Source organism: Ranitomeya imitator, chromosome 1, assembly GCF_032444005.1.
Source record: "Ranitomeya imitator isolate aRanImi1 chromosome 1, aRanImi1.pri, whole genome shotgun sequence".
Classification (NCBI taxonomy): Eukaryota; Metazoa; Chordata; class Amphibia; order Anura; family Dendrobatidae; genus Ranitomeya; species Ranitomeya imitator.
This window is the reverse complement of record NC_091282.1, coordinates 1,126,461,281-1,126,487,410: the sequence shown is the minus strand read 5'-3', so window position 1 is coordinate 1,126,487,410 and position 26,130 is coordinate 1,126,461,281. Positions and strand designations below refer to the sequence as shown.

Genomic DNA, 26,130 nt, shown 5'->3' with positions numbered 1-26,130 from the left:
AGTGCACAGCTCAGCTCTCTGTATAGTGACAGTGCACAGCTCTGTGCTCTCTGTATAGTGATCAGTGCACAGCTCAGCTCTCTGTATAGTGATCAGTGCACAGCTCAGCTCTCTGTATAGTGACAGTGCACAGCTCTGTGCTCTCTGTATAGTGACAGTGCACAGCTCAGCTCTCTGTATAGTGACAGTGCACAGCTCAGCTCTCTGTATAGTGACAGTGCACAGCTCAGCTCTCTGTATAGTGTCAGTGTACAGCTCAGCTCTCTGTATAGTGTCAGTGCACAGCTCAGCTCTCTGTATAGTTATCAGTGCACAGCTCAGCTCTCTGTATAGTGATCAGTGCACAGCTCAGCTCTCTGTATAGTGACAGTGCACAGCTCAGCTCTCTTTATAGTGATCAGTGCACAGCTCAGCTCTCTGTATAGTGACAGTGCACAGCTCTGTGCTCTCTGTATAGTGATCAGTGCACAGCTCAGCTCTCTGTATAGTGATCAGTGCACAGCTCAGCTCTCTGTATAGTGACAGTGCACAGCTCTGTGCTCTCTGTATAGTGACAGTGCACAGCTCAGCTCTCTGTATAGTGACAGTGCACAGCTCAGCTCTCTGTATAGTGACAGTGCACAGCTCAGCTCTCTGTATAGTGTCAGTGTACAGCTCAGCTCTCTGTATAGTGTCAGTGCACAGCTCAGCTCTCTGTATAGTTATCAGTGCACAGCTCAGCTCTCTGTATAGTGATCAGTGCACAGCTCAGCTCTCTGTATAGTGACAGTGCACAGCTCAGCTCTCTTTATAGTGATCAGTGCACAGCTCAGCTCTCTGTATAGTGACAGTGCACAGCTCTGTGCTCTCTGTATAGTGATCAGTGCACAGCTCTGTGCTCTCTGTATAGTGACAGTGCACAGCTCAGCTCTCTGTATAGTGATCAGTGCACAGCTCAGCTCTCTGTATAGTGACAGTGCACAGCTCAGCTCTCTTTATAGTGATCAGTGCACAGCTCAGCTCTCTGTATAGTGATCAGTGCACAGCTCAGCTCTCTGTATAGTGACAGTGCACAGCTCTGTGCTCTCTGTATAGTGACAGTGCACAGCTCAGCTCTCTGTATAGTGACAGTGCACAGCTCAGCTCTCTGTATAGTGACAGTGCACAGCTCAGCTCTCTGTATAGTGACAGTGCACAGCTCAGCTCTCTGTATAGTGTCAGTGCACAGCTCAGCTCTCTGTATAGTTATCAGTGCACAGCTCAGCTCTCTGTATAGTGATCAGTGCACAGCTCAGCTCTCTGTATAGTGACAGTGCACAGCTCAGCTCTCTGTATAGTGACAGTGCACAGCTCAGCTCTCTGTATAGTGACAGTGCTATCAGTTCTCATCTCTAGCCGTTATACAGGGTGACCAGTGTTGTGCTCTCCTTAGGAGCAGCATGGCAGGGGGCGGGCCGTGGGCGGGGTCGCCGGCGAGGGGCGTGGCCGGAGCCTGCACTGACTACCTTGCTGCTGCTCCCGGTGAGGAGGTCACTTGTAGTATCTGCGGTGGAGGATAATCCTCGGAGACGTGTGAGGAGCAGCCGGTGCCCGTGTGTGAGCAGCCACCGCCATGGGCTGGGATGTGCTGTGGTGTCTGCTGCTGGTCGCCCTTCACACAGGTCAGCCGGGATCGGGGGAAGGTTCCGTGCACGATGCTCTGCAGTTTCCAGGCACTTTGCAGCGGTCACTGATGCGCTGTATGGCGATGTCTCGTTCTGGGAACTTACTGCTCTTTGCAAACTTTGGGACTGAGGAAAAAAAACAGCAAAAGTGCAAACTAGAGCTGGCAGTGCTGGCTGCAGGCACTGAGCTGTGCATAGACAGTGGCGCATCCTGCTCCCTGGCAGGCAGAGGGTTAACCCGGTGTATCGATCGCCTTATCTCGGCTGTTTGTGCCGGCGTGTAATTATTAACCTACCCCTGCTACCAGGCTGACGGCCAGTCCTGGGGGATTACTGGTGTCTGCTGCTCCTACTGGGAAGTCTGGCACTTGTAGTGCCTCGGCAGCAGACCTTAGTGCATGATGACAGCTAGCTGCTGTGGATTAGTGCTTTTCTCTATGCACAGCGATAGTGGCATGGACATGTTATGGCATGGACATGGATTGTTAGTGGCATGGACATGTTACTAGTGTGGTATAATGTTATCAGTCATGCAGGTGACTGGAGTGACCCCTACAATGTGATGAGCATCTTTGTGTTGTGGCTACAATCAGCTTCATCCATTAACCCTTATCTGTTATGATTTTGGTGTGTTGTACCCCCCAGATTTTCTCGGTAGGCGCTGTCACTGTACCATTAGGTTCTGTGTCCATGTGCCGGACCTTCCTGGCATTTTTGATGGTGGGAACAGAGAAGTCTGTATCACTAGTTTTTCCATTAAAGATGCAGAACCAAAATAAGGTTGTCAAAGAGATCCAGCGTATTATGGACCAATATAGACGTTGGGAAAGCGAATGGGGGGAATCCAAATATTCATTGTACCCCATTATCAAAATAACAGCAAACAAAAATGATCCTGTGATTCAAGACACCTTTTCAATGATCCCTCTTTTTGTTGGGATCCACTGTAGTGTCGCCAAGTTGGCATATTGTAAATCCTGCTCTGAAAATGCCGGCTTTCTGCTTACTTTTCTGCTGCGCAGACGTCGCAGATCTGTCACAGAACTGAAGGGTTTCCTTATGTGGATGAGAGTCCTGAAGTTTCGCGCACAGGTTGCTTATTTTTTACCTACTGGTAAGTTTTCAGCATGTCGATTCTTTCAGCGTTTTTGCTGCAGATTTCACCGATACTAATGAGTGGGGAAAAATCTGCAACAAAAAATGCTCCTATTTTACTCTGCATTTTTCTTTCCAAGAGATGTAGACCTTTCTGCACCATGTACATAGTGTGCACGTCCCCTAATGGTGTGATCCTAGATGCTACGATCAAATTGTGAATTGGCAGATTAGACGCCTAATGGCTGATGCCCACACACGCCATATTTTAATATTTATACAACATTGGTAGATAGTTGTGGTTGTGTGTAATCCCAGCCTTATAGTAAGCGCTCACAGTGCCAGGGGGCAGACTGATTTTTGTGTTTGCCAGTGCCATCATTACCCATATCCTGCTGAATACATGCTTGCCAGTCACCTCGTCATTTGCATCACCTAACGACCTTCCATTACGTGCCAGGAAAACTGTGTGTTTCATTAAACTACTCTGTTCTCCAGCCATCAAAACATAGATGTCGCCTTGTCTAAACGCAATGAATTAGCAATCTACTGCCTTCATTATTCATTCATCCGCTGAGATGAACTCATGTCACTTGACATAGTGACACCACTTCATCTATGGAGCGCAACTGAGGCTTAAAAGTACAGGTAATTGAGGTTGACCAGGACCTGAAGACAAGGGGAACACAATATATTGGAATGTGTGCACAGCTGGTCCATGGCTCATTTTGTGTCTGATCTGTTGCCTTGGAAGTGAATGAAAACTTTGTGAAACCTTAGGGTACCGTCACACTATACGATTTACCTACGATCACGACCAGCGATATGACCTGGCCGTGACCGCGGTCCTGCGCTTAGTTACCCGATGTTTACCCTGGTTACAAGCGAACGCATCGCTGGATCGCATCGCTAGATCGGTGTCACACACACCGATCTAGCGATGACAGCGGGAGATCCAGCGATGAAAGAAAGTTCCATACGATCTGCTATGACGTACGATTCTCAGCAGGATCCCTGATCGCTGCTGCGTGTCAGACACAGCGATATCGTAACGATATCGCTGGAACGTCACGAATCGTACCGTCGTAGCGATCGAAATGTTATAGTGTGACGGTACCCATAGACATATACAAGGTGCTAGAAAATGACTACCTTCCTTATGTTGTTACGGTGACCAGGCTGGAGATAAGAGACTGGGACAAACACAACCTGCCCCTTCCCTAATCACCTTCTAGAGATCTTTTTGGTGCATTACTGTGCAAGTTACCGTAGGAGAAGGTGAACCAGTGACCCAATATTTACCATAGGCTACTTTATTCTACATTTTGTTCCTTTTTTTTTTTTTTTTTTTTTTTTTTTTTTTTTTGGATCCTTCATTATTAATCACTGGAGGGTTTCTGGATTAGTGGCCTGTAAAGTAAACATATTGTTCATTTAGGAAGCAGCAAGTAACAGTAGCACAGGGATTACACTGTTTACCCCATGTTGTGCTTTTATGTAACAACTTTCCATTTATTGGTGTTCTGCTTTGCTTTGGAACAACTGTTTTGTAAAGGTATCCATTTTTTTTCTCTGCATGTAGAAAAATGCACTATATGCTACAAATATACATCATACCAGTCATAATCATTATAGAATCTGCGTTCAATACATTCTAAGGCTGCGGTCACACTAGCAGTATTTGGTCAGTATTTTACATCAGTATTTGTAAGCCAAAACCAGGAGTGGGTGATAAATACAGAAGTGGTGCATATGTTTCTATTATACTTTTCCTCTAATTGTTCCACTCCTGGTTTTGCCTTACAAATACTGATGTAAGATACTGACCAAATACTGATAGTGTGACGGCAGCCATAGACATACACTGTAGACCTCAAAAGAAAGTTTGGCACCAACAACAGATATCTAGGAACATTGGCTACCTGACTCCTGGAGTTTTGCCAGCCTAGGATAATTACTAATAATGACCTTTTACATGATTACCTTTCAGACAGTGTGTAAAGCTGATCTCTTTAAGAACACGAGTACATTTCCTATTTACACATCTGCTAAACAGCCAAATAAAATGGATATAAATCATTATATGTTTCTCACATTTGATCTATTATTCTTTGCAATATTTAAATTGTTTCTTAATGTAGCACTTTCACCGTTGATACTTTTTCTTGTGTGATCTGTAAATTCAGTGAACCAGGTCTGCAAAGCTGGTCGCCAAAATACATGCTAGTAGGATTAAGTAACTTCATTGCCTTCATTTTAACATTTCCCATTTTTATGATAGGGGTCAGGTTTATGAAGGCATAAAATACAAGTTAAAACCTTAATAGGGGGTCAGCTAGTGGGGACTTGAAAGGGAAATGTATGTTTGCATGTTACAAACTGCTAAAAAACAAATATGGATAGGAATTTACAAGCAACTCTGATCATTGTCAGAGTCTAGACCTAAAGTCCACATACCTTGTACTCACTCAGGTAGAGTGCATTTAGTTCGCACATGAAAATTAATACTATTTAGACCCCAAAGGGTTTTCTTGTGTGTGGAATATGTTAGCAGATGTAAACAGGAACCACATGACAGTCCTGTAATGACTCAACTACAAAGTGAGGAGTTGACATAGAGCCAAGTGTGGTCTAATAAGATTTTGCAATGTTTGAATTAATGGCCTGCAACCTGCAGCGCTCCAGTTGTAAAACTACAACCTCCAGCATGCCCAACATCCCTGCTGCTGGACAACTGGTTTATTAGTTTGGTTCAACTCTTAGTGCATACTGAATATATTATTGGAGGTTTACATAATATGACAGTTCAGTGGTGAAATTAGTTTTGGGCAAATTTAAATGCAAGAATTATTATTTATTTATATAGCACCATTGATTCCATGGTGCTGTACATGAGAAGGGTTACATACAAGTTAGGCTACGTTCACATTTGCGTTGTGCGGGGCTGCGTCGGCGACGCAACGCACAACGCAAACAAGAACGCATGCAAAATGCATAGTTTTGCGACGCATGCGTCCTTTTTTTGCCGGATTTTGGACGCAAAAAAAATGCATCTTCCTGCGTCCTCTGCGCCCTAACGCTTGCGGCAAAAAAGATGCATGCATCGCAAAATGCATGCAAACGCATGTCCATGTGCCCCCATGTTAAATATAGGGGCGCATGGCGTATTCGTTGCCGCGGCTGCGCCCGACGCAGCCCGGCAGAACGCAAATGTGAACGTAGCCTTACAGATATCACTTACCGTAAACAAACTAACAATTACAGACTGATACAGAGGGACAGGACCCTGCCCTTGCGAGTTTACATTCTACAGGATGGTGGGGAAGGAGACAGTAGGTTGGGGGTTGCAGGAGCTCTGGTGGTGGTGAGGAGGCAGCGGGGTCAGTGCAGGCTGTAGACTTTCCTGAAGAGATGGGTTTTCAGGTTCCGTCTGAAGGATCCGAATGTGGTTGATAGTCGGACGTGTTGGGGCAAAGAATTCCAGAGGATGGGGGATATTCGGGAGAAGAATTAGTGCAGATGTAAAGATTATATATGCAGCGATTTTGGTGCCAACGATGTCTAAACATTTTTTATAAGGTTATGGTGCCGATTAGGAATATGACTTTGGTTTTGCCAGATTGGCTCTATATGAGATATTTAAGGATTAATTACAGTAGACTTCTGGCTTCAAAAAGTCCCTTATAGCACTGTAAGTCTACAAATTGAAATACAAAATGACTATATGAGATATTTCATTACCTAAGACACTGTGAAAAGACCTAAAGTTATTACATTTGTTATCACACACAAGTCGCGTTGGGGGGATTGCATTATTTTCATGGATGAATTATCTCAAAAATTAGAACCAACTCAGCAAAAGTAATGGGACATTTGTATTCAGCATCCTCAAAATGCCTTAAATCCATTAAAAACCCGTGGCACGTGAACTGTTTTGGAAGACGTGTTATCCGTGACCATCCAAACCATTTTATTATTGGTAACTGTAATTAGTCATTGTAAATGGAGAAAAAGGTTAGAAAACTATAATTTGTCGACGATCTTCTTTGGTAATGCTGATGTAATGTCGAATAAGTCATTGTACCAATTACTGTAGGTATTCCCCCCTAGCGCACATGGTGTTCATGCCTATTCACAACCTGGAAAAAATCTGATACAAAAATCTGGTGAGCATTTCTATGTTGGATGAGTATTCCAACCACTATGCGTTCATAGTTGATTTGAAAAAGTCGACCTTTCTACTTATGATATCCCTTTTATTTGCAGTTCCAAAATCTTAGTAATATATTTACTGCAGCGTATGACACTTGGGATTGCAAAAAAGCAAATGCAGTATGAAGTGTGTACAGATTTAGTGTTTGTTGACGAATTGAAAATATTTTAGTTGACATATTTGCTCTTGTGGAAATGTTCAACACTCAGCAAAACTTAACCTGTCTACCATGCTCTTATCTGTTAGATTTGTCTGGGTTATGCAATCTTTTGTTATCTGCCTTAATGAGGTATGTTTAACATATTCAAGTGATTCCTCTGATCATCTTCCCTGTGGCATTCCGCAAAATTCTGCTTTTGGGAATTGGTAGATATATCGATTTAATTTGACTGTGAGGGTTGCTCATCAGTCTGGACCCTGTGTATAAAACTATCTCAGAAATTGTCTTGGGTCCCTTTTTTGTATGTAGGCTATTTTCCTTTTTTGCACTTTGGCCGTTCTATCTAAGAGCAGAGTGAAGGGACCGGTGGTGGATTGCTCGACTGTGGGACCATATAAACCAGATATAACTTAATAGCTTAATCAGACCAAAATTCATTGGACTATACCTGGTATTGCACAAAGCCAGGTAACCTGTTGAAAGGTTATTCTAAAAGAAACTACCGTAAGTTATTGCCTAGCAATGAAAGCCCAGTGGTCAAAAATCAGCAAATGCAGCACATGGTGGACCTCCACTTAATTCTTTGTCAATGGGACTGCTAGAAATTGCCAAGTACAGTAATAGATTATTTCTGGCAGTCCAATAGATAATGAATGGACGAGAGGTCTCAAACACACTCTTTACCACTCCATTCAAGACAGGGCTGTAGAGTCCCATTCTCCTGGTTCCAGAGTTGCAGTCTTGAGCATCCCACCACTGGGACCCTATCCCAATGGATAAAGGATAAGTTGTTGTTTTTTTAAGGGGAATAAACCTTTTAAAGGGAACCTGTCACCTCCAAAATCGATGGTGAGGTAAGCTCACCGTCATCAGGGGCTTATCTACAGCATTCTGTAATGCTGTAGATGATCCGCCGATGTTACCTGAAAAAGGAGAAAAAGAGGTTATATTATACTCACCCAGGGGCGGTCCCGCTGCGGTCTGGTCAAATGGGTGTCTCAGGTCCGCTTCAGCGCCTCCCATCTTCATCAGATGACGTCCTCTTCTGGTCTTCACGCCGCGGCTCCGGCATACTTTGTCTGCCCTGTTGAGGGCAGAGCAAAGTACTGCAGTGCGCAGGCGCCGGGCCTCTCTGACCTTTCCGGCGCCTGCGCACTGCAGTACTTTCCTCTGCCTTCAACAAGGCAGACAAAGTACGCCTGCGCCGGAGCCGCGGCTTGAAGACCAGAAGACGTCATGGAATGAAGATGGGAGGCGCCGGAGCGGACCTGAGACACCCATTTGACCAGACTGCAGCAGGACCGCCCCTGGGTGAGTATAATCTAACCACTTTTTCTCCTCTTTCAGGTTACATTGGGGGCTTATCTATAGCATTACAGAATGCTGTAGATAAGCCCCTGATGACGGTGAGCTTACCTCACCATTGATTTTGGCGGTGACAGGTTCCCTTTAAGGCCCAATACACATTAGATAAAAGTCTCCTTGAACCAGCTGATTTCAGCAGGTTCTGATGACCTACCGATTATGTTGGTGGACATAAGAATCAGGAATTCAATCAACCAAAATCAACCAATCATTTTTGTTTGGCTTCGAGATAAGCTACTGCCAGATGATTCTGGCAGAGGAACGCTCAATCGATCTGAGCATTCCTGTTTAGGAATGCGGGGAAGTCAGGAGAGAGCGGTCAGCCAAATGATAGATCAGCCAACAGCTATCTTTGCCTGTACTATCATGTAAAAAATGGATCAGTTAATAGATGACATAACAGATGACGATCTATTGTTACCAGTTTTTCATAGACTTGAATGTTAAAAAAAAAAAACAAGCAAACATGCATCCATTTTTTGGGCTGACATACAGATTGTGTGGACTACTGGACTACATTTTTGATTCAGGTGACAAAACAGAAAACTGGATTACTGTCAAGCAAAAGCCATTTTAGGACTTTTCCATCAAATGAATGGATCATTTTATTTCCCTTTTTGGTATCCCAAAACGGACCCCACACGCAAAAAAAAGGACTAACTATTGGACATGAAAATCGCTTTATGGGTAGGATCAGCTTTAGGCCATGTTCACACGTTCAGTATTTGGTCAGTATTTTACATCAGTATTTGTAAACCAAAACCAGGAGAGGAACAGTCAGAAGAAAACCATAAGGCTATGTTCACACCTTGCGTCGGGTCCCTGCAGGTTCTCCCGCAGCGGATTTGATAAATCTGCAGGGCAAAACAACTGCGGTTCTCCCTGCAGATTTATCGCGGTTTGTTCCGCGTTTTCCGCTGCGGGTTTCCGCCTATACTATTGATGCTGCATATGCAGCAATATGCAGCATCAATAGTAATGTTAAAAAATAAAAAATCTGGTTATACTCACCCTCTGATGTCCGGATCTCCTGGGCGCTGCACCCGGCGGTCCGGTTCCTAAGATGCTGTGGGAGAAGGACCCTTCGTGACGTCACGGTCATGTGACCGCGACGTCACCGCAGGTCCTGGTCGCACAGCAACTCTGACCGGACGGCCGCGTGCAGCGCCCAGGAGCTCCGGACATCAGAGGGTGAGTATAACCAGATTTTTTATTTTTTAACCCCAAATATGGTTCCCAGGGCCTGGAGGAGAGTCTCCTCTCCTCCACCCCGGGTACCACCCGCACATTATCCGCTTACTTCCCGCAACGTGGGCACAGCCCCATGCGGGAAGTAAGCGGTTCAATGTATTCCTATGGGTGCAGAATCGCAGCAATTCTGCACAAAGAAGTGACATGCTGCGGGTTGTAAACCGCTGCGTTCCCGCGCGGTTTTTCCCGCAGCATGTGCACAGCGGTTTGCGGTTTCCATAGGGTTTACATGTTACTGTAAACGCTATGGAAACTGCTGCGGACCCGCAGCATCAAAATCGCGGCGGTTCCGCGGTAAAAACCGCTAAGTGTGAATATAGCCTGATAGAAACACATCACCACTTTGTATCTATCACCCACTCCTGGTGATGTGAAATACTGATGTGAAAGGCCGGCGTCACACACAGCGTATGAAAATACGGTCCGTATATTACGGCCGTAATACGCTGAAAAGTCCCGAAAATAGTGGTCCGTAGCTCCTCCGTAGGCAGGGTGTCACCGTTTTTTGCACATGGCATCCTCCGTATGTAATCCGTATGGCAGCCGTACCGCGTGTTTTTATCGCAGGCTTGCAAAACCGACATACGGCTATACAAGGGATCCATGTGTTAAAAAAAAACAACATATACTGTGTGTGTATATATATATATATATATATATATATATATATATATATATATATATATATATATATATATATATATATATATATATATATATGTGTGTGTGTCAGGGAGACACATATATGTATATATATTATTACTTCATACAGCGAGAGATAGCAGAGAGCCGGTAATTCAATTGCCGGCTTTTGCTTTCTCCTTCTTAAACCCGACATGATATGAGACCTGGTTTACATACAGTAAACCATCTCATATCACCATTTTTTTGCATATTCCACACTATTAATGTTAGTAGTGTGTCTATGCAAAATTTGGCCGTTCTAGCTAGTAAATTAAGGGGTTAAATGGCGGAAAAAATTGGCGTGGGCTCCCGCACAATTTTCTCCGCCAGAGTAGTAAAGCCAGTGACTGAGGGCAGATATTAATAGCCTGGAGAGGGTCCATGGTTATTGGCCCCCCCTGGCTAAAAACATCTGCCCCCAGCCACCCCAGAAAAGGCACATCTGGAAGATGCGCCTATTCTGGCACTTGGCCACTCTCTTCCCACTCTCCTGTAGCGGTGGGATATGGGGTAATAAAGGGGCAATGCCACCTTGCTATTGTAAGGTGACATTAAGCCAAATTAACAACGGAGAGGCGTCAATTATGACACCTATCCATTATTAATCCAATACTAGTAAACTAAGTAAAGGGTTTAAAAAAAACACACACATTATTAAAAATTAGTTTATTGAAAAAATCACAAAGGTTGTTGTATTAATTTATTCTACTCTCAATCCACTCACTGAAGACCCTCAATCTGTAAATTAAAAAAAAATAATAACCCAACAATATACATACCTTCCGAGGATCTGTAAGGTCCAACGATGTAGATCCATCTGAAGGGGTTAAAATATTTTGCAGACACGAGCTCCGCTAATGCAGGCTGCTCATTTCTGTAAAACCCCGGCGAATGAAGGTAAAGTAGGTCAATGACCTATATTTAGCTTCATTTGCAGTGAGGCTGTTCCTAGATCGTGGGAACTTTCCTAGAAAGCTCCCTTGCTCGAGTTCATATGAGGACAACCAGCAGAGGGCGCCCTCTTATGATCTTGAGCCAGGGAGCTTTCTAGGAAAGTTCCCACGATCTAGGAACAGCCAGCAGAGGGCGCCTCACTGCAAATGAAGCTAAATATAGGTCATTGACCTACTTTACCTTCATTCGCCGGGGTTTTGCAGAAATGAGCAGCCTGCATTAGCGGAGCTCGTGTCTGCAAAATATTTTAACCCCTTCAGATAGATCTACATCGTTGGACCTTACAGATCCTTGGAAGGTATGTATATTGTTGGTTTATTATTTTTTTTAATTTACAGATCGAGGGTCTTCAGTGAGTGGATTGAGAGTAGAATAAATTAATACAACAACCTTTGTGATTTTTTCAATAAATTAATTTTAAATTGTGTGTTTTTTTTTTAACCCTTTACTAGTATTGGATTAATAATGGATAGGTGTCATAATTGACGCCTCTCCATTATTAATTAGGCTTAATGTCACCTTACAATAGCAAGGTGGCATTAACCCTTCATTACCCCATATCCCACCGCTACACGGGAATGGGAAGAGAGTGGCCAAGTGCCAGAATAGGCGCATCTTCCAGATGTGCCTTTTCTGGGGTGGCTGGGGGCAGATGTTTTTAGCCAGGGGGAGGGGGGCAATAACCATGGACCCTCTCCAGGCTATTAATATCTTCCCCCAGTCACTGGCTTTACTACTCTGGCGGAGAAAATTGTGCGGGAGCCCATGCCAATTTTTTCCGCCATTTAACCCCTTATTTTACTAGCTAGAACGGCCAAATTTTGCATATACACACTACTAAATTAGTAGTGTGGAATATGCAAAAACAATGGTGATATGAGATGGTGTACTGTATGTAAACCATGTCTCATATCATGTCGGGTTTAGGAAGGAGAAAGCAAAAGCCGGCAATTGAATTACCGGCTTTTCTCTCTAACAGCGCTGCGTATTCCTCGCAAGTCACACTGCTGGTCCATGTGTAATCCGTATTTTTGGGGCTTCCATAGACTTTCATTGACGTTTTATTTGCGCAATAAGGTGACAAACGCAGCATGCTGCGATTTTTCTACGGCCGTAGAAAGCCGTATAATACGGATCAGTTTAATACGGCAGATAGGAGCAGGGGCATAGAGAATAATTGTGCCGTATTTTTTGCGAGTTTTACGGACGTAGTTTCTGCGCTCTTACGTCCGGAAAACTCGAAAGTGTGACGCCAGCCAAATACTGACCAAATACTGAACGTGTGAATTTAACCTTAAGGATGGGGTCACAGTAGCGTATTGCATCCGATGCGAGGTCATCCGATGCGATATGCTACTAATACTCGGTTCCTGCTCTGCTGTCAGCAGGAGCCGAGTGTCATGTGTCTGTGCTCTGAGCCTCTTGCAGAGAGCGGATCGGAGCACAGCTGCGGAGGAGGCAGACAAATGATTTTCTCCATCTCCTCCATTGCTGGGGTCAGCGTATAACGCACATCACTCGGATGATATCTGAGTGATGTACGTTGTCTTACTCGCACCCATAGGCTTATATGGGTGCGAGTGAGCAGATACTCGGCCGAGTGTCGGTGACAATTGCAGCACACTGAAAACAGCCGAGGAAAAAAACGGTTATGTGAGCTGCCCCATAGAAAAATACTGGTCCGAGTGCTATGCGAAATTTTTTTTTTTTTTTTATGCATAATCTGCACAAAGAATGAACGTGCTGCGGAATAAACAACGCTACATTTCCGTGCGTTTTTTTCCGCAGCATGTGTACTGGGGATTTCGTTTTCCATAGGTTTACATAGTACTGTAAACTTATGGAAAACAGCTGCAAATCCGCAGTGTCAAAACCGCTGCGGATCCACAGCAAAATCCGCAACGTGTGCACATAGCCTTACATTATTCACTTGTACTGCGGATGGGTAGCAAATGTTAATTGTGAGGAAACAAAAACTTTAAATGCACAGGTGTAACAACCATTAGTTATTAAAAGAATAGTACATCTAACTTACTCCCTTCATCCTTTCTCAGTCTCTCTCAGTATTTCCGTGAGGTCCCTGTTGGGACATTTAGGCTATGTGCACACTTTGCGGATTCCACTGCGGAATTTTCCGCAGCGGAATTCCAAAATCCGCAGTGAAAACCCATCACGGTTTTTACTGCGGATTTATCGTGGTTTTTACTGCGGTTTCTTATGCGGATTTTCATCTGCATTTTCCTATTGGAGCAGGTGAAAATCCGCAGTAAAGAAGTGACATGCTGCGGAATGTAATCCGCTGCGTTTCTCCGCGTTTTTTTCCGCAGCATGTGCACAGCGTTTTTTGCTTCCCACAGGTTTACATTGTACTGTAAACTCATGGGAAACTGCTGCGGATCCGCAGCGGTCAAATCCGCTGTGGATCCGCAGCATAATCCGCAAAGTGTGAACATAGCCTTAGGGTCCATTTATACAGACAAAGGGCTCTTTTCCTCTTGAGAGAAAAAAAAAAAAAACGATTAACGGACCGAAAAAACTGAGGTAAATCTTGCGAGTGTCATGCGATTTTTTTTTTTTTTTTTTTTTTTTATCGCAACATCCGTATGACATCCGTATTGCTGTCCGATTTTTACGCACTGGTGTCCTTTGAAAAGCCGTCAAATCAGTGCTGTGTTCAGTAAAATCACACTGACAGATTAGAATAGAAAAGATAGAATAGATGTATACACATAGAATAGGTATAAATACATATATATGTATATATATTTATATTTAATGCAGCGCTAGATAGCAGAAAAGCCGGTAATTCAATTGCCGGCTTTTGCTATCTCCTTCCCAAACCCGACAGAATATGAGACATGGTTTACATACAGTAAACCATTTCATATCCCTTATTTTATTACATATTCCTCACTACTAATGGAAGAAGTGTCTTTGTGTAAAATTTGGTGGCTCTAGCTGTTAACATAAAGGGTTAAATCACGGAAAAAAACTGGCGTGGGCTCCCAAGCAATTTTCTCTGCCAGAGTGGGAAAGCCAGTGACTGAGGGCAGATATTAATAGCCTAGAGAGGGACCATGGATATAGGACCCCCCTGGATAAAATCATCTGCCCCCAGCCACCCCAGAAAAGGCACATCTGTAAGATGCGCCTATTCTGGCACTTAGCCTCTCTCTTCCCACTCTCCTGTAGCGGTGGGATATGGGGTAATAAAGGGGCAATGCCACCTTGCTATTGTAAAGTGACATTAAGCCTGGTTAATAATGGAGAGGCGTCAATAAGACACCTATCCATTATTAATCCAATACTAGTAAATGGTTAATAAAACACACACACATTAGGGAAAAAGTATTTTAATGAAATAAAGACACAGGGTGTTGTAATAGTTTATTATACTCTCAATCCAATTGAAGACCCTTGTCACCTGAAACAAAGTTAAAATAAAAAATCAACAATATCCCATATCTTCTGTCGTTCAGTCTTGTCCCGCGCTGTAAATCCATCTGAAGGGGGTTAAATAATTTTACAGCCAGGAGCCTGCTAATGCAGCTGTGCTCCTGCCTGTAAAAGCTGGGGAATGAATGGAAGCAGGGGAACCTAGCTACCTAGACTTGCGGTGCTGCACCCCCTGCTGTTATAAACTCATATGAACTCCAGCGTGGGAAGTTTTCTGAATATTTTCTCAGAAAATTGCGGAATGCATTCTAAATAATGGGATGCATAATGTATGCGTTTTTTATGCGGTTTTATAGCGAAAACACGTGACAAAATGCGAAAAAAACGCAACAGTCTAAGGCTAAGCTAAGCCTAAGGCTACTTTCACACTTTCATCGTTACGCGGCCGTCGCAAAGTGTCGGTGTGACGTATTGACGTACGTTGTGAAAATTCGGCACAACGTGGGCAGCGGATGCAGTTTTTCAACGCATCCGTTGCCCATTCCAAGTGCCGGGGAGGAGGGGCCAGAGTTCCGGCTGCGCATGCACGGTAGGAAATGGCGGACCCGACGTACGAAAAAACGTTACATTGAACGTTTTTTTCATGACGACGGTCTGCCAAAACAGGTCACATCCAGTGCACGACGGACGCGACGTATGGCCATACGTCGCAATCCGTTGGCAATACAAGTCTATAGGAAAAAACGCATCCTGCTGGCACATTTGCAGGATGCATTTTTTTTCCCAAAACGACGCATTGCGACGGACAGCAAACGACGCAAGTGTGAAAGTAGCCTTAGGCTGTGTGCACACATCGCGTTTTTTTCGCTATAAAAACGCGATAACGCATAAAAAATGCATACATATGCATCCCATCAATTATAATGCATTCTGCAATTTTTGTGCACATGATGCGTTTTTTCCGCAAAAAACGCATCTCGGTAAAAAACGCATCATGTTCATTCATTTTGCGGATTTTTTGCGTTTTTCCCCGCTATTTAATGCATTGGGAAAACGCGAAAAAACGCACAAAAAATGCGTCAAAAACGCGAGAAAAGCTCACGCAAATTTCTTGCAGAAAATGTCCGGTTTTCAGGAATTTTCTGCAAGAAATCCTGACGTGTGCACATACCATAAAGCTTTTATGTGCAGTCAACTCATTATCAAAAACAGTTAACCAAACTGCACTGACCCTGTGCTGGAGCTTTAGGTGCAGTACAATAGCCTTACATACCCTTTGTCTGTGAGACGTCTCCAAAGCGTAGCTATGCAGGTTTATCAATCATTCCATCTACTATCTTTAGTTATACTTGTAAACTACATTTTTTTGTAAATTTAAAGTTTCTCCTGTGGCAGCTGAATTTCTTCTTGCAGCAAAAAGCAATCATGTTTCTTCTTCTTTTGTCTGCTTTGCTTTTCATCTGTGCTTTTCCTTTCTGTGAAAAAATGAATCTGGTTTAGATCAGAATAATGTTCTAATGAACGCAGATTTCGACTATTTTCAACTCTGAAAATCTCATCCACTTGTTTCTATTTTCTTGTGGATAACGCTGCCTACCAGTCAGGTGTGCCAGGCATTGTAGATGGCATAGTTACCTTCGCTTTTGCTTCACGTGCCCACCCACCGCAAGAAATGGATATTTACATATCCCTATAATATCTGTATAGCCCTTGATTACATGATTTCTGTTGAAGACAACAGGTATATATTTATGGCAGGGATTTAACAGCATGTGAGACAAGAAGCTTGATTTCCAGCTCGTAATCGTATGCGGGGTAAATGGCTGCTTTTACTTTGGCAGTTTTTCTGGAACCATGAGCCTCGTTACGTATAAGAATGATTACCTTTGGTCATAAACGTGATGCAATTTTATTTTTATGCCACCATCTCCGTCTACGAGATGCCTCTTGGATGCTATTATGGGTAGTAATTGAGCACTGGTTTAATGACATAATTTGACTTTAGGGGAGCTGGCCTCGGCTTGAAACCACTAAGCATTTTGCTTTGCAATGAAGAGAGAGTTAAGTGGACAGTAAATGTTAATTGGTCCTTGAAATCTTCTCGTTATCAGTAATGTCTACTCTGACCATATCTACTTACATGTCGGCCCTGGGTGCTCCAGAATTGTGAACTGAGTAATGCCTTCATATTGGCTAGTCTGCTTTGTAAAGAAATGAACGCAGGATTTACTGTAATATTCCAAAGCATTTGACAATGTGTTGCATTGAGTGTTCTCAAAGCTTAACTAACTTGTTTGAATACTACATTTTTTTTTTTTAGAAGAGTCGGTTGATTTATTTTCTTTATATGAGCTATTCTTTAGTATTTTTCCTACCTTTGAAGGAAAAGAGATTTGTACAAGATGTTAATGAAGTTTAGGCTCTGTTCAGATTGTATTTAGAGCTTACATTTGGTCTATAACACTATGAAAGCTCCCAAAATATACAGCAAACATATGCATAATGCTTCCTTTTCTTGACAGTCTAAAAAAGCATCCTGTAGGCCTTTGTTGGGAAAGTATACCATTTTTGTGGCATTTAAAAGGATAGTAGGGTATAAGTAAAAAAAATCCATAATGCAGCATACATTTTTTTTTTTTTTTTACAATTGGAGCCTATGAGTAAGATATCACAGTGTATATATGAGACTTTGCAGTCTTCTGTTTAAGTAGGTTGAGCGCTTCTCCTGAAATTGGCCGCTCCTTACTCCCCGCAGTCAGTGCCCGGCGCCCGCATACTCCCCTCCAGTCACCGCTCACACAGGGTTAATGCCAGCGGTAACGGGCCGCGGGTACCGCACTCCGTAACCGCTGCTATTAACCCTGTGTGTCCCCAACTTTTTACTATTGATGCTGCCTATGCGGCATCAATAGTAAAAAAAATGTAGTGTTAAAAATAACTAAAAAAACAAAAAAACTGTTTATCTCACCCTCCGTAGTCTCCCGAGCCGCTCGCGCCGGCCGCCATCTTCTGTTCCCGGTGATGCATTGCGAAATTACCCAGAAGACTTAGCGGTCTGTGCGCGTATCACCGGAGCTTCGGTGGATCTGAGGGGTGAGTATATACGGTAACTATTTTTTATATTAATTATTTTTTTTAACAGGGATATGGTGCCCACACTGCTGTATACTACGTGGGCTTTGGTAGATACCGCGTGGCTGCTATATACTACATAGGCAGTGTTATATACTATGTGGGCTGTGTGATATACTCCGTGGGCTGTGCTATATACTGCGTGGGCTGTGCTATATATTACGTGGCCACTGTTATATACTGCGTGGGCAGTGTTATATACTACGTGGCTGCTATATACTGCATGGGCTGTGTTATATAGTACGTGGCTGTGTTATATACTGCGTGGCCACTGTTATATATTGCGTGGCCTGTATTAACGCATCGGGTATTCTACAATATGTATGTATATAGCAGCCACATAGTATATAGCACAGGCCACGTAGTATTTGTCTGCTATATACTACATGGCCTGTGCTATATACTATGTGGCTGCTATATACATACATAAATACATATTCTAGAATACCCAATGCGTTAGTATCGGGCCACCATATATATAGTACAGACCAAAGTTTGTGCACACCTTCTCATTTAAAGATTTTTCTGTATTTTTATGACTATGAAAATTGTACATTCACACTGAAGGCATCAAAACTATGAATTAACACGTGGAATTATATACTTAACAAAAAAGTGTGAAACAACTGAAATTTTGTCTTATATTCTAGTTTCTTCAAAGTAGCCACCTTTTGCTTTGATAACTGCTTTGCACACTCTTGGCATTCTCTTGATGAGCTTCAAGAGGTAGTCACCGGGAATGGGTTTCATAATAAGTGGGATTTCTTGCCTTATAAATGGGGGTGGGACCATCAGTTGTGTTGTGCAGAAGTCTGGTGGATACACAGCTGATAGACCTAATGAATAGACTGTTAGAATTTGTATTATGGCAAGAAAAAAGCAGCTAAGTAAAGAAAAGCGAATGGCCATCATTACTTTAAGAAATGAAAGTCAGTCAGTGTGAAAAATTGGGCAAACTTTGAAAGTGTCCCCAAGTGCAGTGGAAAAAACCATCAAGCGCTACAAAGAAACTGGCTCACATGAGGACCGCCCCAGGAAAGGAAGACCAAGAGTCACCTCTGCTTCTGAGGATAAGTTTATCCGAGTCACCAGCCTCAGAAATTGCAGGTTAACAGCAGCTCAGATTACAGACCAGGTCAATGCTGCACAGAGTTCTAGCAGCAGACACATCTCTACAACAACTGTTAAGAGGAGACTTTGTGCAGCAGGCCTTCGTGGTAAAATAGCTGCTAGGAAACCACTGCTAAGGACAGGCAACAAGCAGAAGAGACTTGTTTGGGCTAAAGAACACAAGGAATGGACATTAGACCAATGGAAATCTGTACTTTGGTCTGATGAGTCCAAATTTGAGATCTTTGGTTCCAACCACCGTGTCTTTGTGCGACGCAGAAAAGGTGAACGGATGGACTCTACATGCCTGGTTCCCACCGTGAAGCATGGAGGAGGAGGTGTGATGGTGTGGGGGTGCTTTTCTGGTGAATCTGTTGGGGATTTATTCAAAATTGATGGAATACTGAACCTGCATGGCTACCACAGCATCTTGCAGCGGTATGCTATTCCATCCGGTTTGCGTTTAGTTGGACATCATTTATTTTTCAACAGGACAATGACCCCAAACACACCTCCAGGCTGTGTAAGGGCTATTTGACCAAGAAGGAGAGTGATGCGGTGCTATGCCAGATGATTTGGCCTCCAGTCACCAGACCTGAACCCAATCGAGATGGTTTGTGGTGAGCTGGACCGCAGAGTGAAGGCAAAAGGGCCAACAAGTGCTAAGCATCTCTGGGAACTCCTTCAAGGTTGTTGGAAGACCATTCCCGGTGACTACCTCTTGAAGCTCATCAAGAGAATGCCAAGAGTGTGCAAAGCAGTCATCAAAGCAAAAGGTGGCTACTTTGAAGAACCTAGAATATAAGACATATTTTCAGTTGTTTCACACTTTTTTGTTAAGTATATAATTCCACATGTGTTAATTCATAGTTTTGATGCCTTTAGTGTGAATTTACAATTTTCATAGTTATGAAAATACAGAAAAATATTTAAATGAGGTGTGTCCAAACTTTTGGTCTGTTCTGTATGTGTACCTCCAGTGTAGGCTCTTTACACTATATGGACAGAACTTGAGACTTGAAACTTGGCAAGTCTGGCATTTGCCAGAAGGGTTGGCATGGATTACAGTGCTCTTAGGATGGATTGCAATAAAGTTTCCAAAAACTATGTGACCTTAAGTCAGCCTACTTAGCTCTGCTTACAATAAAGCAGTTGTGAGCTAAAACTCTAAGGTCATGATACATAGCTATGATTCTGCCCAAAAAGCGGTCTTTTAAAAACTGTACTGGACCTCACTAGTGCAGCCCTCCAGAAGTTTCGTACCTGTTTTAATGCCATACAATAACATTTGGAAATATTGGACATAATTCAAGGTACACTTAAAGTGTGAAAATATGTGGTCTGGAAGATGGAGTCAAACTGTATAACTGCCAAACAACTACAGGGCGCATGGCAACCACAAGATTGATTTTAGTACTCTAACATATTAGAAGGAAAAAAGTTGCAATACTAAAACCATTACAATGGATTTCTAATTTTCATTTTAGGATAAAAGATGGTAAAACTTTTAAAGAAAACATCTTGCAAAAGGTGGAGCATCTGAGACTGGTTTATTTTACCGTAAACTCAGTTTTACCCACAAACCACAGCTGGTACATTTTATGCCATTATTTTTAAACTTTGCATTTTTCCATTTGCCCACATGGCAGATTTCAGGAATTTGAGTAATTTCCCCCAACTTTATTAAACAAAAAAGACAACAGGAAGCAAAGCATTCATAACATCCTTGATGAGCGGTCCTTCCCTCACTACTAAAGTAAAAACTTGTGCACATTAGCAGGGAAATGTCTTTCAGTTTGTTGAATCTTAAGTAACTTTGGCGTATACCATAGTCATTTTAGGAAATAGAAAATAAGTAATTTCAATTGTTATCCTTTCATTAGAGATATTTAGCCTAATGATATCTGTAAGCTGCAATTCCGTCACATTAATAGGATAAATATAGAAATGGTAATTTATAGAACCTTGTGTTCTACTCACCAATAACATTTCCTGCATAATTTAGAATCAATTATTTATATATAATTTTTATTGATTTCCCATGACAGCACCTTGAGAGAGGGGATCTGCCCTTCAAGGACAGGAAACCTACAGGCTAAAAAGGGCAGCACCTCTCCCTCGTATCATTTGGTTCCTTATCCTTGATGGGGGAACCTCTTACAGGCGTAACTGAAGAACCAAAGATTATCTTTCCCAGGTTCGACCGGTTGGCTCAGGCAGTGATATTTTCCCTGCATCGGCTGGTGCGGGGTCCCTGGAAGTGCCACAGTTGGTCCAGTGGGACTTTGACATTGCGTGTGGATGCTGGTGAGCGGCATCCTGGGCAGGAATAGCCTGTTTTGACACAGCTCATTGGGGGCTGGTACGCACCATGAGGCATGGTGGATGCACGCTGGCTTGCCTATTCAGTGGTCCAGAGGCGCGCCTGGTTGACATGTGCATGGAGGCAGGGCAATCTTGCCTTGTGCAGGCATGTACTACGGAGGACAGAGAATGAACTTCAATCCAATATTGCAGCCAGCATGCAGCCAGCGGGTAAGGAAAGGGTGAATCAAACACCCGAAAACCCCGCCCCTATGGCTGAAGATTGTCCCCTCCAAATTCAGGTGACAGAGTCCCTTTAATATGAATTTCTCTTTTGACCTTACCTTTGCAAGAAGGCTGTGGTCCCTCCCTGTATTCTTATTTTTCTCTGTAATTCTTTTGTGGTGCTTTCATGGGTGATGGGTAAAGTCTTGGTTACTTACCGGGAACGGGATTTTTGGAACCCATGACAGCACTCTTTTATTCCCTCCCTTCACATGTGGGAGAGCACTTTTGCCAGTATTTTAAGTTCACCTTTTGATTGTGATATGTGGTGTTGGTAAATTTGTAGTAATCATTGGAAATCCTCTCGTGCGCAGTAATCCAACTCATGCGAGAGATGCCACCCTTTTTGGCTTGTAGATATCCTGTCCTTGAAAGGTGGATCCCCTCTCTCGTGTAATGGCTTCCGAAAAATCCCATTACCAGTAAGTAACAAAGACTTTTTTTTAACAGTGGTCTAATATTTATATATCTATATGACTTCTACTCATCTGTAAATTTAAAAAAAGTTATATTTTTTGTTTTAAGCGTTTTCCTTATAAAATATGTCAGACAGGCTGGACCTTTCTGAACCAAAGTATCAAAACAGATCATTTCTCCGTGTCACGTTGCCTGCACTGCAAATATGCAGCCCCTTTATGAAGCAAGCGATGATGCATTGTATGTTCTATTATGAAGAAAAAAAGTGTGATTCGCTAAGAAAGAAGTTGAGATCGTAGAATGTGTTTACTCAGCTGAGCTGGTTGTGCATGCTGCAGGCACAATGCTGGTACAAGCATGGAAGCTAGTGGAATCAGCCCGCTGAACTGGAATGATTCCAAGCTCAGAGTATGGATGATTGAGAAAAACACAGCTTTTAGGTACTACTGATATCTGGTAACATCGAGGATTGGAGAGCAGTTAAAAGAATGTTTACTGACACAACATGTTTCAGTGTAGCTTTAACTCAGTTTTCTCCACCATCTACGTTGGATGTTCTGAAATCTTTCTACCATATAATTCTTTAGAAATTTGAGTTACAGTAGCAATTTTGTGCAAGAAATTACAATCTGTCCTTCATTCCCCATGCACATTGAAGAGCTTTTCGCCAGTTCACCAGTTTTCTTTTCTTGATACATATTTGATAGATGCTAGTCACTGAAATCCAAGAGATCCTTACACGACTTGCCTCCTCAGAAAGTCTTTGACTCATACACATTAGATGTCTCAGGACAGCTTTCTCCATACACAGGAGGAGACTTCTCTGGCATTGGCAGATCTCATAGATCAGTTCAGCAGGCCAAATTTTTCTCTCCCCTGACATCATCAGTTGAGGGACAATAAGGAGGGCCATAAACACTTTAGGCTTTCGGAGGGTCCTGCTGATATTAACGGCTTCTGCTGACTTCAGTCTAATTTTATGTGGACCTTTAGCCATCAGAATGTGGCCTCTGTCAGACTCCTCAGAAGTGTACATTTTGTCTATTTTTCAAGCATCAACAGCACAATAACTTTAAGAACTGAATGTACATTTGGTGCCTAATGGTGCCTTGACAAGTCATTGTCACAAGATAATCCTAGTTCTTCACATCACGTGTTTTAATGTTTTGTCTGATTTGGTGAATTCTTGTATTTGTAATTTCCTTGCTTATTGTAAGTCTTATTGTGCATCATTGTCTCTTGTAAAAGGTTAGGAAGAATTTCACAGTCAGATTATAAAATAAACACAGGATTACATAGTCAGGGTTTGTGGCCATGAAAGAGCTGTAAAACATGAGAATAAGATTTTTCAGGTGTGGTAAAACCTTACAAGGCTTTACGGATCAGCCACCTTGTGCGTAACCTTAAAATAGAAATCCTGAAGTCTTATTTGAGTTCTACTCATAGCAAAACCGGTATATGAAACGACATTTGTTTAAGAATCGATGGAAATATGTTTTGTCCTAGCTCTCAGACCCATGCAATGTTTTCTACCTTCATCCCATGACATGTGCGTATCGAGTTGGCACATTATCGTGCACAGAAAACAATCTGAAGTCTTGTCCACAGCGGCTGACAATCCAGGGCTTGTTTGGCATGGAGCTTTCTGCACTTCATATAAATTGATTGAAATGGAATTCTTTATAAAGGTTTATGAAAGGGGCACTCACACAAGAACAGAAGGCATGTTCACTGGGTGCGATCACCATTAACATTTGATTATCTGCGGGAAGGAAACTTGTGATCTTGTGTCGGTTTTAAGTAAACACTTATGCTATTATTTCATATTTAATGCTTTGTACAGTGCAACAAATGTATTTACGGGTATTTACGTAAATGCAGTACTAAAGTAAAAAAAGCAACTTTTCCACTGTTTGGTGGCTACAGATCGAGCTCAAGTAGTCATACACCCGCCATCCATGTGCCCTCTATTTCTACCCAACATACATCGTAAAGGGAATCTGTCAGCAGGATTGTGCAAAGTAACCTACAGTGTAAGATTGGAGTCGGTATACTGATTAAGGGTCTCTGACTAGTACCTTAGTATGTAGTTAACAGCTTCTTCTGGCTTCTCAATTTGCCTCCCTGGCAGAAGTGTTCTTCATTACTGTGCTCCTATGTATAGACTATCTGCCAAGAGTTTTATTCCGGAGCAGTTGGGTACGCAGAATATAACAGATTATTTTACACTGTGAAGGGTTTCATAAGGTGTAATTCCTAATACTGTTTCCATGTTGTCCAAATAGAGTGACAGTCAGAGTCGCCAGCTGTTTGCTCATTAGCAATGCGCAGTTTTCACATGATTGCTTGTGTATACAGCAGCCATAGTACAGTCACAAGGTTAGGACTAGATTACAATATAAACGATTTCCCCATAAACACATGAACGCTCGACTCGGCTGAGCGTTCATGTATTCTCTATGGGCAGAGTGGAGTAATCGACAACCAGACACCTCACAATAGCTTATTTAGAGGAAGAAAAAAAAAAATCAAACTGCCGATCTTCTATCAGGATAGAGATGGGAGGTTAAAAATGGCTGGTTTGACAAATTTCAATCTAATCTGTATGGGAGCCTTAAAAGGAACCTGTCAGATCAATAATGTTATTACCCTGCAGATATATTGTTAATAGCGTTATGTCCGGCCGCAGTACTATCATCTCTCAACAGGATTGGCAATAACTTTTTGATCAATCGGGGTCCCCCACTGGGACTCGCATCGTTAGGGTGAGCCAGGGGCACTTTATGCTTGTTAGAATGGAGCGGCAATGTGTGTGTTCAACATTAATTCCTTATGGGCTGCCGAGTGCTGTTCTCATTTTCTTTCAGGGGCCCTTATAGGATGAATTGAGTCGCTGTCAAGTGTCTGACCTACTGCTCCATTTTGTAACCTGGATTTTAATACATTTGGGAGGCCGTATTGGCACAGCGAATATAAAAAACGTAGAGTAGGACTGCCCCATTATGAGAATGCCGTGGCGGGGTGGCTCAAAGAATTGATCAATTGTTTGCTAAATGTCTCATTTTGAAATACAGTTAAAAATCAATATGTGCATGTGCACTTTATAGGCTACGTTCAGATTAGCGTTGCGCGCCGCTGCGTCGGCGACACGACGCACGAAAAAACGCGTTTTGCGATGCGTGCGTTGTTTTTTTGACGAAATCGGACGCAAGAAAAATGCAACTTGTTGCATTTTCTTGCGTCCGACGCTAGCGTCAAAAACGACGCACGTGTCGGAAAACGCAACAAGAAAAACGCATGCGTCCCCCATGTAAAACATAGGGGCGCATGACGCGTGCGTCGCCGCTGCGTTTCCCGACGCAGCGTCGGGAAACGCTAATCTGAACGTAGCCTTATAGTGGTCTTCTGACCATAAGCAGCCTTGGCTTCTCCTCTTTTTTATTTTAAAACTTCCCTGTACTGCCAATCGGCGCCGATCCTATCAGTTGGACTCTTGCTAATCAGTAAGTTATCGTCTATCTTGCGGACAGGACAGCTTCTTTAAGACTAAGTTCCCACATTAAGCGATTGGTGAGATTTTGATGTTGCAGAACTAGGTTACCGTATTTTGCGAACTATAAGAGACACCGGACCATAAGATGCACCCAAAACGTTATGGATGAAAATGGGATTTATTTTGTTGTAAATAAAATGGTGGTGCATCGTATAGTCTGATTTTACAATAGCCTACTAGGAGGGAGGGGGGCGGAAGCAATAGAGCAGGACTCCCGGAAATTGGTAACCAGAGGCGGCACGCACAGATTGAGATATTGGCTCCCAAGATCTCATCTCGTGATCAGGTACATTCGGCTTATAAGACGCACCCACATTTTCCTTCCAAATGTTTTTGGGAAAAGTGTGATCTGAAAAAATATGGTACTTGTATTTTTTTTTAAAAATCTGCAACATCAAAAATTCACCAAATACTCATCGTGGGAATGTAACCTAAAGGTCCTTTTATGATTATTTATTAAAACAGCCCATCTCTTGAATGTAAGAAATGTAGTGACTCTAAGGCTATGTGCACACGTTCAGGATTTTTGGCGTTTTTTTTGCATTTTTTTTTGCCGTTTTCCGTGGAA

At 42.8% G+C, this 26,130-nt stretch overlaps 1 protein-coding gene and 1 long non-coding RNA gene across 5 annotated transcripts in view; one reads left to right on the top strand and one right to left on the bottom strand.

Moving 5' to 3' along the window:
- Window positions 1-1,453: 1,453 nt before the first annotated feature.
- The window catches only part of KIT (KIT proto-oncogene, receptor tyrosine kinase), a 70,041-nt gene continuing 45,364 nt past the window's right edge, over window positions 1,454-26,130 (top strand). For 3 of the 4 annotated variants that reach the window (XM_069744466.1, XM_069744465.1, XM_069744464.1), the window contains exon 1: window positions 1,506-1,640. In XM_069744466.1, coding sequence (XP_069600567.1) covers window positions 1,592-1,640 — 49 coding nt within the window. In that variant the 5' untranslated portion in view covers window positions 1,506-1,591. Of the gene's footprint in view, window positions 1,641-26,130 lie in introns of all 4 variants that reach the window. The other variant, XM_069744467.1, reaches the window with a different exon arrangement.
- Window positions 16,145-24,226, bottom strand: LOC138658305 (uncharacterized). Its single transcript, XR_011317437.1, has 3 exons — window positions 24,088-24,226; window positions 17,730-17,847; window positions 16,145-16,236 (listed from the first exon to the last, which is right to left on the bottom strand). It is a non-coding gene; the product is annotated as an uncharacterized lncRNA (long non-coding RNA).